Raw genomic sequence first — 16,253 nt, 5'->3', positions numbered from 1 at the left:
AGAATCGACCGACCAGGAATTTTCAAATACCTTAGAATATCCTATGATGATCTCGGGTAGACTCGTCTCATTACTTTCACCACTTTCATTCGCGTAATTATTAACAAGACCGAATCTGTTAATATGAGATTTGCTGAAATCTCGTTCATCGGCAGGAATAACAAGCCCCAGCCTGCGAATTAAGTTCAATTGCCCTATTACTGATTACGCGCGTAGTTTATTTGTGTTTAGAATGTCTGAGAACGAAAAAACTACATCGATGTGCCCGATCAAAGAAGCTGCCAGTGACGCTACTGCAGCGCATGACTTTGCATGCCACCTAAAACGGAGCAGATACACGTAGCGTCTAGCAAACAAAAACTTATTATGACCCATAATACGATGTACTGAACGCATGTACCTGCAATTAATTATATGGGGTCTCGGTTCATCTGCCCGTTTGCGTTTAGTTCATTAGTTACTGCGACCGTAATGTGTAACCCATTTCTCTCCTATGAGAGATGTCGGATAGCTTGAATCTGTCTTCCAAATCCTCTACACATAGTGCTGTTTATTGCACTACTCCGTTTACGTCTTGAATCACAGGTTTGCCAACAACAACCCTAACACCTAAAGTACACGAAGTGCGGAAAAGCGTTTGTTCAGGGAGGGGCTCTCTTGTCGATCCTCATACATCCTGCAAAGCGGTTGACGTATATGCTGATGTCGGGCCTATTCGATTAAGTTAACGCTACCGATATTTCTGGTGCTTTTTATTGAGGCACGTCCCTTAGATGAGCTAGAGCGAGTACCAGGATCCTTCCATTAGTCCACCCGTTTAAAAATCATTAGGTCCTTTTACTCGGCGCCATGTCCATCTCTGACCATACAGGTTTACGTACCCTTTGCGCTGCACCAAATTGAGAATGATATATCAGGTTTTTTTTTATTTTGTCTCTGACTTGAAGAGTATGAAGTGATTGAGGCTGCCGTATTTGTACTTCTTCGTCCATCATATTTAGGTATTGTTGCAATACGGATGAGATAAACAAACGCCACCGTCATTTTTTACGTTCTCTTCCTTATGTTCATATGAGGGACAAAAAAATATCGTTTCGATTATGTATAATTTCGATTTATTTTGCTTTAAAACAGTCGTTAGATTCGTTGAATGCTGTTCAACAAGTCACTTCACAGCCATAATATACAACGGCCAGCCTGTCGCTATTTATACCTATCTATAAGTCTCTGTCTAAACTTATAAACGTCAAAGGCAGCTTAGGGGTGCCTTAACTTAACTTGTTGCATCCAAGTAGTGATATTCCGATCCCGTCGGGGCTTTTGTTAGCTATCTTAGTTGACTGATTTTGCGAACGAGCTTCGGTCTATCCGCTACTGAATCCGCCACTGTCACAGTAGCTGACAGAACACAGCGTTCGGAACGGGTGGTAAACATTAGAAACTCCCATTTGCTAAAAATCTGCCAAATAAAGAACAGCCGGAGACATTCGTTTTTCGCTACATGTTTAAATCTCAACGAGTGAACAAGGCCAATGAAGATTTTTGCAACATTTTGGTAACGTTGCAATATGCCCCTACGATTCTTATATATTTCTACGTTTATGTGGAATCACTATCTTTGTTATCGTCGGTCCATTGTCGAGGCGCTCTATTTGGTAATGTAGATGCAATGAAATACAACGCACGCATGCGTGCACAATTGCAGCGCTCGTATGTTTGACATCCTTAGCTAACCAAGAAAGGAAAAACTCTTTCTTGTTTTTCTTTAATTATAAACCAATATCATAGAGCCGCCCTATGCTATACAAGTGCTCTATCTATTATTAATCACTAAATATCATTGACTGCTATAGTGAACTATTCAGTGTCGCTTTTCTATTCGATTGTCCTCCAGCTGCTCGGCTCGGAAGATTTTTTCTAATCGTGTATTCCAAGATGTAACATTTGATACAAGTATCCCAAAACCTATCTTCGACGTTCAATCATCCTTTCTAAGCAACCACTCTCAAAAAGTCCGTCCGCAGTCGAGTTTGGCTGCACGTATCTTCATGGATGACCGACGATGTTCTGTTCGGTACTTTAGAGAGATTTTTGAAGCGGAGACGCTGGGTCTGACGATCTTTGATGTCTGACTGGCTGGCATCGAAGCCGCGTGATGCACTTCTAATCCCAATACATTAAAATTACTACGTACACATTTCCCCTCTCTGGAGTGCTTAGCTATACGTTTCGGTAAGTGTATTTGTTGACCCAGAACGATATACACAAACTACACCATACTTCTCCGTTTAATGGTTTCAACTGGGCTGTGTCCCAGTTGAAAATGCGTATGGTTGTTACGTACGTTGTATGGGCCGCTGCGCTAAGTTGCGCAACAAGTGGAACAGATGTAGGTACCACATCGGAATAAACCACATTCATTCCGAAGACTAGGGCATTTTGATGAACACCGCCGGCCAACTACCCTTGTAACCTGCTAATGGTCCCCACAAAAATGCTGACTTCATTCGTTCATGATAATTAAAAAGAACCTAATAAAGAAAGCCTGACATTTTTACTACTAGATCTATTACCTCAAACCATTTGACCAACCGTCTTAGTGTTCTCTAAGTGCGTCAACTGGAGTCCCTGTTTAAGGTCAATTAGAAGACAAAACAGACTCGCGCTACTAAAATTTAAAGGTTATAAAAGTACGGCATTCGTAATCATGCTATATATTAATTAAGTGAATTGATTCTAATTTTTAATAAAGTAAACAAATTCTAATAAAGTAAAACAAACCTGTCGCACGCATTATCAACCACTATTCGTTAGAGCATCTTGTCAAATTGAGATAAATATAACGGAAAGTATAGCGTGTTCAAAGACGCGAGCTGAGATGGAACTGTTATTCGAAATAAATTTATCACTCCTAAATAAAAAGAAAAATAAATAAACCTTAAATATATGAAATGTATTCGATCAAATGGAATCAATCGAGGTACATCAGTAGGTCAATCACAGCAAGATACTTCGCACGACGCATGCTCATTCATATTGCTTGTCACTGTATCACTGCAGAAAGCATCTAAACGCTTGTTTCTATTTACGCTTTGAATGTAAACCTACTTTTATCACCTACGACGACCACTTCCCTCCCGTGTAGCCTGCGCTTATAGTAATGCTATTGTGTAACTGCTGTTAGGCCTCTCATGAGACTTCAACAGGCTGTTGAAACCATGGCTGTGTTTTTCTGTTACACTGTATTGTTCTTGAATCCATATTGGCCCTTTGTTTAAACGTGTTAGGTTCGAAGGAAGTAAATTTCTCCTATTGGTTTCATATGCAACGTGTGATCACTGGATGAGATGGCATACCATGGGATGTTCGAACTGATCAGTCCGACTCTGAGAATAGATGGCCAGCCTGCTAGTACATGCATAAGACCGAGCAACAAAGCATCTCCATTTATCGAATCATACTACCCAAAATGGTGTGTGTGTGTGTGTATATGTCTATGGGTGATTAGTGAAGTCGGTTAAAGCAGGAGTCGTTTGCTGTCTACTTCATTCGAGCAGTTTACGTCCTTTGTCGTTTGCGGATTGCCGCCACGTTTTTCCTCGCTTTGACCCTAGCTGTTGTTCATGGATCGGTTTTTTTGGCTTGCCATCACACTTGTCTGATAAAAGAACTAGGTGTTTCTGGCTGATTGTACGTGTATTTCACAGAGGACCAAGTGCAAAGAGGCGAGAGCCGCGTTTCGAAGCCTACACGTATTGTCCAGACACAACCAGGGTTCAAACAGTGAGCGGATGAGAAGCAACGGAGATCAATAATACGACAAACAAAGAGACTAGCTTTTGGAAAAAGAAAAAGAAAAAGCTGCACGGCGTCGGTAACAGTAGTTGCTCTACCTCTATCGACTTACTATCGACCTAGTAATAAAACGAGTTACTTAGGCCGATTGCAGGCTTTAAATATATGTAAATATAGGACTGCTCAAAAGACGGCAGCTTTTATTCCCTCAACATGCTTGTTTTTGGCGACTCATACGTTGGCATAAGCACGTGAACAGCGGTAATTTATTGCAGCAGTAAGATATTTCTCAAGCAAAATGACGGATGACCCAACGGGCAGACGGCATCAGTATCGACAAAGACGACATGTAATTATATGAAATGGTGACGACGTATAAGCGAAATCAGTATATTATTCAGATATGAAGATTGATGTGGCTGCAATTGCAAAACCCGTTAAGCCAAGCTAGATCACGTAGAAACAACGTTTTACATGAAGCACATATTACGTCTGTATAGCCCATGTACAAAGTAAACGCTGACTTAAGGCAAAATTTCGCTTAACGTACCTATTTAGTAACCAATGAACTGCTTGTTTAATGTGTTTTAAAGTACAGATTCTTATAACCGACATACATTCAATATATTCTATATCCACTACCTGCCCAAATCAGGCGTCATCTATCAAAATGGCTGAAGCAAGATCAGTTAGTGTAGGAACGATAATTAAGCTGACATCGTACGTAGACTAGTTATTTTCAAGTAGAGAAACATTGTATCCACGGTCTTTTATGGTAATACTTCGTATGTCCTATACGTTTCGAGTTGAAAGACATAAGGACTTACAGCAAATAAAGCATTGCAAGCTTGAAAAGCATCAGCCCTTGCTTTCTGTGACCAGTAGACTCCTGAAATACCATCCCGTTCAGATGCCGTTTAGATGAACCGGACTGAGGCTGCAGAGTGAAAAGCATGCAACATCCACTTGCCTTTTATCGATCCCTTTCGCTTATTAGGTTGCGTAATTCTCTGAAGCATCGTACTTTCGTAGGACAGAGTTGCCGGTAGGAGTTAGTTCCTTGTTTCCGTAAGCTTTGGACGAGGCTATGGGAGCTAAGAGCCTTTAGGTTGGAGGCAATCGTATTAGCACGCGCGTTCGCCTTCTACTGCTCTACCATTTTTTGCCCAAACGGATTACACACTTGGCAACATCCATTAGCGCCCGCAGCGAAGTCAGTAAACTGGCCCGGATATATTTGTTCGGACCTTTAAAATTCCACTGCCGCCGCTCTTCCCCACTGTGTCAGCCTGGACGCGCCCCGAACCTCTCCGCAATATCCCATAACAACTGTCACAGCCTATTGATCGGCGCTGCTGTTTGCCTCCACACATTTTGTGGCCAAAGCCGTCAGCGGCTGGACGACTAACCCGCTTTCTAACCACTGGGAACAGCTGAGGTTGCTGAAGATCGTTGCCGACTTTGACCGGAAGACTGGTTCGAAGCTAACTTACATTATGCTACTACTGCTGCTCGAAGTTCTCGGGCCATCATTTCATGTTTCGGCTTCCCAATTTATTCTCCAGCCACGAAGGAATCGCATACAGTAGCGGTAAATAGACCGAAATACGGCAATCCAAAGGTCGTCTCAGGTAAATAAGTGCAGCTTGCTTGTGTGCAAATCCGGATGCAGATTAGCATAAATCATAGCGGGAACTTAGTTTGTAATTCTTCTTCTTTATTAGTCTTCTTAATTAGTTCTAATAATACTAGGCCAGATTGTGGTGATGGTGCGCGTGGTCATCCGCTAACACTGATCCGAGGAGTGCTGATGGAAAAAGTGGGAAAGAATTACTAATAATAATAATAGCATTGAGAAAATACATTTCTTGCTCTGGTGCTCTCGGAAGTACTATTTTTCGGAACTCGTTCATTTGCTGATTCGTCAGTGGGGTGACTGCAGGTCGGATGGCTCTTATATGCATTGCGTGACTTACTACGTAAATCATCTAAGGCAATGTAGCTCTGCTTGTAAAACCCGAAATACTTAGATGCCTACAATATAAATCCAAAAGCCTGTTTAAACGCTCTACTCAGAATGCTATTGATGGCGTTGTGATTGTTTTGGATCAGTCCGGCCAGCTTTGCTCTGCTTATTTTATGGCCATCAAATATGTTTATAGTTTCGCCACTTAGGGAACCAGTCTCTCTCGAATGTGGTTGTGTTCAATCAGAGTCCGCCAGCTGCAGGACACTACCTATTAGGAACCACTGCTCCCGCAATGTAAGATGAAGATATATAACGCTACAGCCCTACACTCTTATGGGAAACTGCTTTCAGCTAAATATTTTCCAGATCAAATTAACAATGCTCCAAAAAGTACTAAGCGAGCAGCATGCCATGTCACTTATTTCCTCTTTCTTGGTCTGCTGCTCTGACCAACAGCTAAGCCTACGTACACTTCAACTCCGAAATGTTTTGGCATTTTCTTTTGTCGCCGATTCCACCTACGGGTTGCAGAAATACATAGGTCGGTAGAGCAAGGTGGGCAGCGGAGCCCAGGCTCTAGACGAAGCAGGGAGCCTGCCGAGATCGAGACCTACAACATTCTTCGGGCTTCTCACATTTTACCATACAAGTCCAGCCTATAAGACGGTAAGGTGAACATAGGAATGATATATTATAGAGAGCTTCAATCGCATCTTCTGAAAATATAATGGGATTAAAGCCTTTTAGAGAAAATATTGTCAAAAGCTTCGTCATCCCTATCCGCTCAAGAGGCTTATGGGCTTTGCATGCCCCATGGACTTCTGGCTTTACGACAAAACGAGCACCGAGTTTCTACGGGTAAATTAGTCAAGCTCTTGTTTTTTAGTTAATTTTCGCGTACACGGTACAAGTATGAGTGGAAACGTTCCGCTACGTTATCCTTTAGCGATAACCACGCTCGATTCATGATGACTGAAGAGCTTTGAGCTCTTACTCGCTTTGGAATTCTCCGAAGGACATTCGGACTAAGCTTGACGTTCGCCAGCACTCGGCGAAGAGGGAGTAGCTTCCTTGTGTACTCAAATCGGCAACGTCATGTTTGTTTACGCGCGAACTGGTTACTCTAGCTAAACAAGCAGACGCCTGTAATTGTGCTGGAGAAAGGCTGAAAACGGCAGATAGTCTTTTCGGAAATATGGACAATTAATTGTTGTATTTATGCTTTCTGTTGAAAAAAAACGCTCCATCAGCTTGCAGTGGGTGTGAATTACATTTGCTTGTTTTTAACTGTAACGTATTTGTAGTCAACCACAATAAAGCGCCCATTTTTCGATACATTACAATGGCTACTAGCCAAAGCCAAGTGACTGAGCAAATGATAAAAATGGCTTTAGATTTTCTGTAACATTAGCTTATTCATCTGCTTATTCATTTGCTATTTTGTCCTAGTAAAATAAATTAAGTAAATCTTGACATTGTTTCCTGTCGCCTGTTGTACATATGTACTAAAAAAAAACATGTGGCTATCGTGCAGAATAGGTTCCTTCCGTAGAATAGGTTCATCCTTTTTCCGTTTGACGATAAACCTAGTACGTTGCAAGTATAATACGGTCAGACAATGTGTTTATATCTTTCGACAAACAGAAGTGTAAAATATTGTCTTTGATAGGCTATCTGTATTTAGTAAGAGAAAAAAATTATATATATATATATATATATATATATATATATATATATAGTACGGGTTGTATCGTGGGTAACGTAATTATACGCACGAAAAGAACTCGACGTCTGAAATGCCCCAACTCCCATGTTTACTAGATTCGTTGAAATACGTGCATTGAATTCAGGGGGCAATTTTGTCGATGTAGGCAAATTGGATTCAGAAATATGCAGCTAGCCCGAAACCAAACGCCCAATATGTCTCGGACTTTATATACATAAGTTACATAATAGAATAGAATCCATAATTTGAATAGTACCCTTATTTTGCGGCAGATGGTGTCTGTTTGTATCCAAAGATTTCTAAGCTCAAGTATAACTTACGTTATTTATCATTGACTTTAGTAAACCTATTTGGAAAAACGCTTTCAACTTACTGGTTAATGGTTAAAACCCACTGCATGGACCGCAGTAATCCTTTTTCCACAGTTTCAGCAAGCTTAAGCGAAATAGATCCATATTTATATAGAAAAACACTGCAATAAACAAGTACTTTTGTAAATTTCCCAATAATGCATGTGTTGACCTGGTATTTAAAGCCAATGGGTTGGTCACACACATTCTGTGAAATTTGTTTGCTTCATTGTGTTTACATTTACAATATATAGACAGAACAGCGGTATGTTGGCTTTATAAATAAGGTTATGCGTTTGTGCGATTTTCAAATTTGCAAATAAAAACAATTTATCGGCCTGCATTTTCGCGTTTCTAAGCATATAAGTCCAAAACCTCTTCAGGGACAGGTTGGACCAGGGTACAAAATCCGACTGACAGATTTACTAAATTGTTATAAGGATCTCGTAGATGTACTTTGTAGATTCTCCTGCTTGTCACCACGTCATCGTATCCTTCGGTCCTTTTGTATAATATATCATAGTCTAGGACGTTCTTCTAGTTACATTATTTTAATCAAAAAATAATATATATATAAAATAAAAAAGAAAATAAAGCTTTATCCCATAAAGGTTTTAATGGTCATTTAAGATATAATGTCAAAGTGTCGTGTGTCAGCTCTTTAATTTTTAGTAAACGATTACATTGGAGATACTTACTTAGAAGGAAGTTGGTGAAGTTCGGTGCTTTGCCTTTAGTGTGTAGAATGAAAACAAACCTACGATCTTTTTGCCAAGGACCAAATACATGTCGTATTCATCGACAGATGCGCCATTGAAAACTGAGTAAAAGTAAAAAATAGCCTATTTATTATGCTAGCATCTACTCGAGCTGTTAAAGAAGCCAGCCGCTCTCGCTCAACTGAATAATTTGGCCCAGTGTCGCGTGCAAGGTAATAATGAAAAAAAAAAAAAAAAAAAAGAAATAATAGTAATCAACGTACGGGGGCATAGATGGCGCACACAGCTGGACGTTGTTGTTGGCTAATGGTAATAGAGCGAGGGAAGCACGCCTGCGAAATAACGCCATAACTATTTGTGGAAAATTAAGAACATCGCATTCAAGTGAATAGGTCGTTTAAAACAAGCTTCGTAAACAAATAAAGGAGATACCTCCTACTTAGACTAAATTCGATATTTATAAGAAAATATAATAACATACATTTAATCTTTTACATTGTACAACAGTAAGCGTCTGCCGGGCTACACGAAGAGATAGTCTCTCGTATAGTGCCCAATTGAAACATTTGCATACACAATCATCTTGACAGTATGTTTTTCACGTCTCCCAGCGACCTTGGTACAGCGGCCTCACGACGCCGCCTCGTCCAAAAACACGAGATAATAACAGCAACAGAAACAACGAAGACGGTGATAACAGCTATCTCGTTAACTGTGTTCCGTATAGCCGTTCATTGGTTTCTCGTTCCATGTCGTTTCATCGTCCGCTACCGTAGCTCCTGTATGCTGTTGTCTGCATTTAAATACATAGCGTGTGTTTGTTTGTAGATAGCTCGGTAAATACCGAGAGCTACAAGCCGTCCACGCAAGACCGCCAAGTATGTTTTTGTTACAGGTACCAGTAATGGACGAAATGTGTCCATTTTATCCGTTCTGTTTGCTTCCTACATTGCGCTTCTGTCAATGCTATCAGAGCCTTCATTGGTTGATGGTTAATCGTCGTTCATGTCATACGATATGAAATGATTACCACTCTTTTTCCCAACTTTGGCTTGCTGCTGTTCTTACTGTCTGCCATCATCATTACCCCCGTCGCATAACTGTTCACTCTCCTCCTGGGCATTGTCCACCATTGGCTCTATCTGCCGCTGCTGATGGGCATCCAGCCTGGCGGGTCAATTTCGTCGCCATGATGCTGACTTGCCACTGGCGCAAGTTCCGCTTGTTCTGCGCGGCCGTGCGCGATTGAGTTGCCGACGCCAAGCGATAGTTGTCATCGTTTGTGCCTAAGAAGTACTGCAGTAGCAGTAGGAAAGGCAACAGCGGCGACGGCCAAGACAACAACGCGGGGCAGGCAGCAACAATCACAGTCCATCCCTGCGCCTGCCAGGATGATTCAGCCGCAAAACATCGAGGACCAGCAGACTCTTTTGTCGCATTATAAAGTGGCTAGGCGCGGCGGCGCCTGCCGGTTCGTTGTAGTCGTTGATGAACAACCAGATTAGATATCGATCTCAGCGTACCGCTATCAGTGAGCTCGATTGGGCCAACGACATCGCCGGCCGATTAGAGCTGTTATCAAGCGTGTGCGCTAAAAAGTTCGTTGTCGTTGGCTACCGCCGACGCGTTATCAGCGAAATCATGTTGGTGCTGCTATTGATGCTGTTGTTAATGTTACCGATGTTAGGTGGCCACCATCGATATCATGACAACGATGGGCTACTGTTAGGGTCTAGACACCTCCTCCATTCCCTCGTGCTGATGTTGTTCTTTGTCCCACATATGAAGGACGTAGTCAGCCGGCCATGCAGTGTGCCTGAAGAAAATGGGCAACAAACGTGCGCACACACAGACAGAAACTTAGCTCAGGCGGGGTTCCTAAGGTATGTCGCACTCCGTTTTTGCGCTCCTTCTATGCTATTCGACTCCTCTAGCGCTGTTGCTAGCTCTGCTGCCATCAGCAGTAGCAGCAGGCGCTATGCAGCGACCGTTTGCCGGATTGCAACAATCTTATCTTGTAGCGAGATCTCGTCTTCATCGGCCATCTCGTGACGTCCTCTCGATAGAGAACAACAGGGAGGAGGACAACAGGGGCAGGAGCAGTAGCAACGGTATGTACATCGCTATACTCGCTAACGCCATGGTCACCAGCGACTGATACAGCGACAGGCGGACACAGGCTCAAGCAAGGCTTTTGTAGTCGAACCGACACATACAGGCGTCGGTGCTCGCGTCTCGTGGTTGCTAGCTTGCCTGACGGGTGGTTGGCTGCTCGAACGGTGCTTCTTGTGTGATTGTTAGCGTGACCGTCGGCGTAGCCGCTCGTGTTTTGTGATTCGTTGTGCAGTGCGCGAACAAGAGAGGCACACGGACTACCCGTTTAGCCACTCCTCCACCCATCGCAAATCTCTCTACTTGGTGGGGTTGTCGTTCATCCTTGAAGATCTAGATGCGTACCAAGAACACGCCTTTTACTAATAACTAGCCACGGTCCGATATTTACTTGCAGAATAATTGTTGAACCGAGAGAATTTCTTGCGTCTCAGAGTATCACGCGGCTACTTATTGAAGTTTGCCTTGTCGACGTCATCCAGCTGCGAGTGCAGAGTGAAGATAATTTGTCCGCTGTACGATTTCGACGTTGGACGTACTGTGAGGGGTGACTAACTCAGAAATCTGGCTTTTTATTATTTTATGCACTATCTACTAGGATCGATATCGTCAAAATAAAGAGAGGTAAGTTCACTGGAAAAGAAAGTTAGAAATTATACATTATTCAAATAGGACAACTTTCATGGGCAGTGTCGGCTTATGGAGCCGAGTTATCAGTAGAACTTCCGGAAGTTCTGATCGTTGAAGCTATCAGAAAGCTACTGTATTTTTTACATCTTGTAAATAACATGGCGAAGCAGAAATTAACTTCCCTAAATGTGCCGTACCGCTTCTACAGTTCGGCACAGATTTCCATTGGTTGCTGTTCATATTCTAAAAATAACTTTCAGAGGTAACGAACGTTTGCTATATACATATTTAATTCGTACAACTTCCACTTTTCTGTATACTATCATTTACTAGACTAACTACAAAGTTTGTTACTGTTTGTATTCTCTGCATGGACCAGAACTTGTGACAAAGATGACTTGCGACCCTTCAATTGAAACAATGCTGATGCGCGATTTTGAAGAGGATGACGAGCTACGTCATTACTGCGGTGTGTTTGCTGCCATTGGAAGTGGAGAATGGCCCTCACAGATCGACATTGCGCATTCGATTTGTCTCGGACTTGTGGCTCTACAACACCGGTAAGCGCACTGATTTCGACTAAAGTTTACGTAAAAACGATTTCCCTATCTAGATCCACCATGACATGGAACAACGGACATTTTCACTGAACTCTACCTTCAAGCGATAGCCTTGTGCATAATGATGAGATACGATCTTTTCTTGTCTAGAATGATCGTATAGCATATTTGCGCAAGCAATTTCTCATAGTGATAAAATATCTGCCACACAATACGACAATATAGCAAGTTTTAATCATGTCCGCTTGCCGGGTGATCAACCCTTGTAGAACAGGGCGAATACAATTTTTCACTGCGGTTCGATATGCCCTACAGTTGGCACGTGCTTAAAGGGCTCAAAGCGCCTGAAATTAAAAGACTACCATAAAAGCTTAGCCAGAATCGAATATGAAGGTCGCGAGCAAAAAAAAGAGCAATCAATTCAGGCTGGTATGGATGACGTTTTCAAGTCACGTAAGGTACCTTAGCAGCGCTGCGGCTAAGGTGGCACACTATCAGCACCATCACACAGTTGCCCCCGATATCTGGTCAACACGCACGTCGCACCGATAGCGTGCTACCACCACTAAAGCTTGCCGCAATAGCTCCCCTCTATCTGCTAGGTTGTCATAGATAGAGGGGAAAAAGTGTGGAGTGTTGGGAAGCTTCGTGTAGGCCGAGGAGGACAGAAAATAACTCAAAAGGGAGCAAAGCGGGCCCTCGTTTAAGAATATATACACATATGTCCATACCGTACGGCCATTGCGATTGTAACTATTATCGTGAGCTAATCCGTGCGAATAACGGTAGATCGACCACCGTTGACCTCCGCTTTTGTAGTGATTATTACCATGTAAGCAGGCTTTTACGATGACCCTATAAATTCAAACCTCAACACTGAATTATTCAACAGTATTTTATTTGTAGACGGACGCAGGAAATTGATATGCTCGTCGTTGTAGCAATCGCATACGACAGCCACTTACCTCGATACATTGAAACTTACTAGAAACTTATTTAACTAGCTTAATGGCTATGCCTATTCTCTAATGACTTCCTGTGCAACCTATCATCAAGCGAGGACGCCTGCCGTCCTAGAATACTATGTAGCCTTGACAGATATCAGAATGGGAATAATGAGGGTGCTCTGCCGAAAGGAACGTCGCTGGTTGTGCGGAACAGGGGACACTAGCACTGTCTCAATGCTAGATTACTCCGATTTCAGCCCTCTTCGAAATACGATCTCTTATTATCTTGTAGATTGTGTAGGCTTTACCAGGTTTAGTTTGACCTTGTTGTATTTGCCGCTGGAATCCATGTAGCCGTGATAGTGCTACAAGCTACGTTGTTGTCGCCTGCTAAACTTGGGGACCTGTGGTGATCTATGATCGAACTCTACAGACTTTATCTTGCCTTGGGAGCCAACGGTCCAAAGTGCCGGACGTAAAATACAATACGAAACTGTTATTGGAATAGCTCCTGTCTACATAAGCTCACGACGGTGGTTCCCGTATTCGCACGTGCGTATTCATTAGTTGTAACGATAAACATTCGATGCAGTACAGAGTAAGTCAGAGGAAATGATGGGTTACGACCGGTTTTTGCACTTCTGCCCATCTACTACTGATCAGGTTGCGAATCGCAAGGTTCTAACCCAGGAAAAGTTACGATGTACTCATACCTCGAGTACAATGAGGACAAGAGCAAAAGTAAATGTGGATCATGCGTTGTCTTTTAACGCTCGGATGAAGTAGACGATTGTTTTCCGTTTCACCGACTTAATCGAAAGACGAGGTAATAGCAACTTGTCGTTGTCGTCTCCAACAATAATTATCTCGTAAGCTATTGATGCAGTAACACCAGACAAAGTAGAAGGTGACCGGCGACGACGCGCAGACGTGAAAAACCGCCGGGAAAGCATGTGGCGTAAACTTAGGCCCATTATCAACAATCGAGAGTTGCTGACCTTTCGTCACGTTAGAACGCTTTTGTATAGGGGGTAGCGAGGCAGCAGAAAAAAATCATTAACCTAAATTGTCTAGATGGGCACAATTATTATTAGAGTTTTTACCATTCTACACTATTCGCTAAGAGTGCGCAAGCACCAGAATGACATCGTAATATATTGTTACAACTAATAAGTAACTTTAGGGAACTCAGCCTCTCATTCCAGTATCAGAAACGTAGGTTCGTTTTTAATCATATTTTATATTGACACAAGTATTTTTTCAATCGCATGATGAATACATGCTTTTCGTACACATGTTGTTTACGATATGAAGACCTCTTCACACATGAACGTAAACAAATGAAGTTACTGTCTAATAATTAAGGGCATTCCCGAGTATCGGTGGGGTATCCGTGGAATCACACACTCCGTCTCGATATTCTTTGAAATTTAATTGGTACTGCAACGAAGTCGGAAACAATCAACGTTTACCGTGTTGCCGGTGAGTGTCCCCATTACGGTGCAGTGATAACATGTTCGCCCATTAAAACTATGGACACTTCACATGGTCTACATTCCCATGGTAGGTTAGTTGGTAACGTATTTGCCTGCTAATCCTAGAGGCACGTTGTGCTCTAGGTTCGAAGCCGGGCATAGGCGGTTCTTCTGACAGCTGCCCAATGTAATACCTAACGACGATACTAGAAGCAGAGGTACAAAACCTGGAGTAATAACTGCTACTGTAATAGGTAGAGATAAGTGGTCTTATGTTAATTTGAACGCAGCTCGTAAATGGAAAGCCACTCATGGCCATGCTTCCTCGAAATATCGCAACATTTAGTCGTGCACACACACTTTTAGCCGAAACTTTTAACGAAATAGTTATGTAGGTTAATCTACGCAAAATGTCAGTTTGGACTATGCGAGATATTTGGCGGGTATATTCCTAACAAGTTCGGAAAACCACCTTTTGAACTGAATGAAAAAAGACAGCCTTCGGCTAGTATGTCCTTAACGAAAACTGGAGGAAACTCGTGACGTCAAAGAATAACAGTTGTTAAGGTCCGTAACACAGACATTAGCGTCAAGGACCAAGTGCCAGTCGACCTGAGTTAAATAAATTTATCTACTGTTTACGATGATAAAAATTTCCACGGTCTATACGTTTTCTCGGTCCAATTAAGTTGCTAGAATGTTTTTGTAGCTTGATAACAAATAGCCACCATATACTTACACAGTGTAATGTAATGTAATTTATGATTTATTGTTACCTGTATGTTTCAGGGGCCAAGAAAGCGCTGGCATTGTCACCAGTAAAGGAGGTAACGTGAAAACTTTCGCGGTGCATAGAGGCATGGGGCTAGTTAGTAATGTTTTCAATGAAGCCTCTATGCAAAAACTAAATGGAAATCTCGGAGTAGGACATACCAGGTGAGTCGAGTAAAATTATAGCGTGACAGAGTATGATGCGGTTGAATAGGTCCATCTTTGTATCGCAAACAAACTAATTCCGGTATTTGTTCGGCTCACCATTTTTAGGTACTCTACTGTTGGGGGTTCCGAGCACGAGAATGCACAGCCATTCGTCGTGCATACAAATCATGGACTTTTGGCAATTGCACATAATGGGGAACTTGTTAATGCTCTCAAACTTCGGAAAAGGGTAAAGTTAACATGTTGTGATTACATATACGATCTAATGGATGACCTGCTAGTGGTCTTCCTGCAAGTTTTTTCTTGCAGACCATTTCAATCGAAACACGTTATGAATGAATATGGGATGATATAAAAAAGCTGCATAGGTACGACGATAAATAATGATATTTAGTTACAGCTGTGAACGGCTACGCTAACTTTCGCTTATTTTAAAACAGTATCTAAATAAATAAGTACTCAATTTTATAACGCTAGCGAAACTTCACGTACGTATTTTAGTTTAAATTCCATGTCAACAGGTAAGTATTAAAAGCCCATTTGATCTGATGATATCAGCATCTCTAAAGATGATCAGGCGGGAGATCGTCCGGTATCTCAACGATGGTATGAGTCGTAGCCTACCTAATCTATGCTGAGTCTGCATGATGCACGATTAGTTCAAAGCTTGAAGAAAACGACAATCTACAGTCCGTTAACTGTCGCTCTTAGTCTGAAGATCGGATGCCGACAATAGGCCCGAACTTACAATAATCCGACCTATCGTCACGATGTTCTATCAGGTGTACACAGTATAAGAAGATAGTCATCGGATTACGCGTTTCTGTCGAACAAAACTGAGCATTTCATTCGTTTTTGCCATATGAATTGTTTTCGTATCGTTGCTGGCTTTATTCGTTATGTGTACGTTACTTCAGTAATTTGTCACCCTGTAGCCTTCACACATTGGTCACTATGGCTCAAAACAATCAATCTTAACGCTAAAGAAGAGACTGATACGATTGTATAGAAACAATTCCCGGACCAACGCC

General features: G+C 42.1%; 1 protein-coding gene and 1 long non-coding RNA gene across 2 annotated transcripts in view; one reads left to right on the top strand and one right to left on the bottom strand.

The window, feature by feature from the left end:
• LOC147758231 (uncharacterized) overlaps positions 1–16,253 on the bottom strand; it is a 41,789-nt gene that overhangs the window by 7,514 nt on the left and 18,022 nt on the right. The gene's annotated exons all lie outside the window — the stretch shown is intronic.
• Positions 10,642–16,253, top strand: part of LOC111244559 (amidophosphoribosyltransferase-like) — a 28,409-nt gene continuing 22,797 nt past the window's right edge. Inside the window, exons 1-4 of the mRNA XM_022791789.2 lie at positions 10,642–11,295; positions 11,681–11,861; positions 15,073–15,219; positions 15,328–15,451. Coding sequence (XP_022647524.1) covers positions 11,695–11,861; positions 15,073–15,219; positions 15,328–15,451 — 438 coding nt within the window. The 5' untranslated portion in view covers positions 10,642–11,295; positions 11,681–11,694. The remainder of the gene's footprint in view (positions 11,296–11,680; positions 11,862–15,072; positions 15,220–15,327; positions 15,452–16,253) is intronic.

Source organism: Varroa destructor, unplaced genomic scaffold, assembly GCF_002443255.2.
Source record: "Varroa destructor unplaced genomic scaffold, Vdes_3.0 BEIS01000001.1, whole genome shotgun sequence".
Taxonomy (NCBI): Eukaryota; Metazoa; Arthropoda; class Arachnida; order Mesostigmata; family Varroidae; genus Varroa; species Varroa destructor.
Note: the sequence above shows the minus strand (reverse complement) of the source record. Positions and strands in the feature narration are given on the sequence as shown.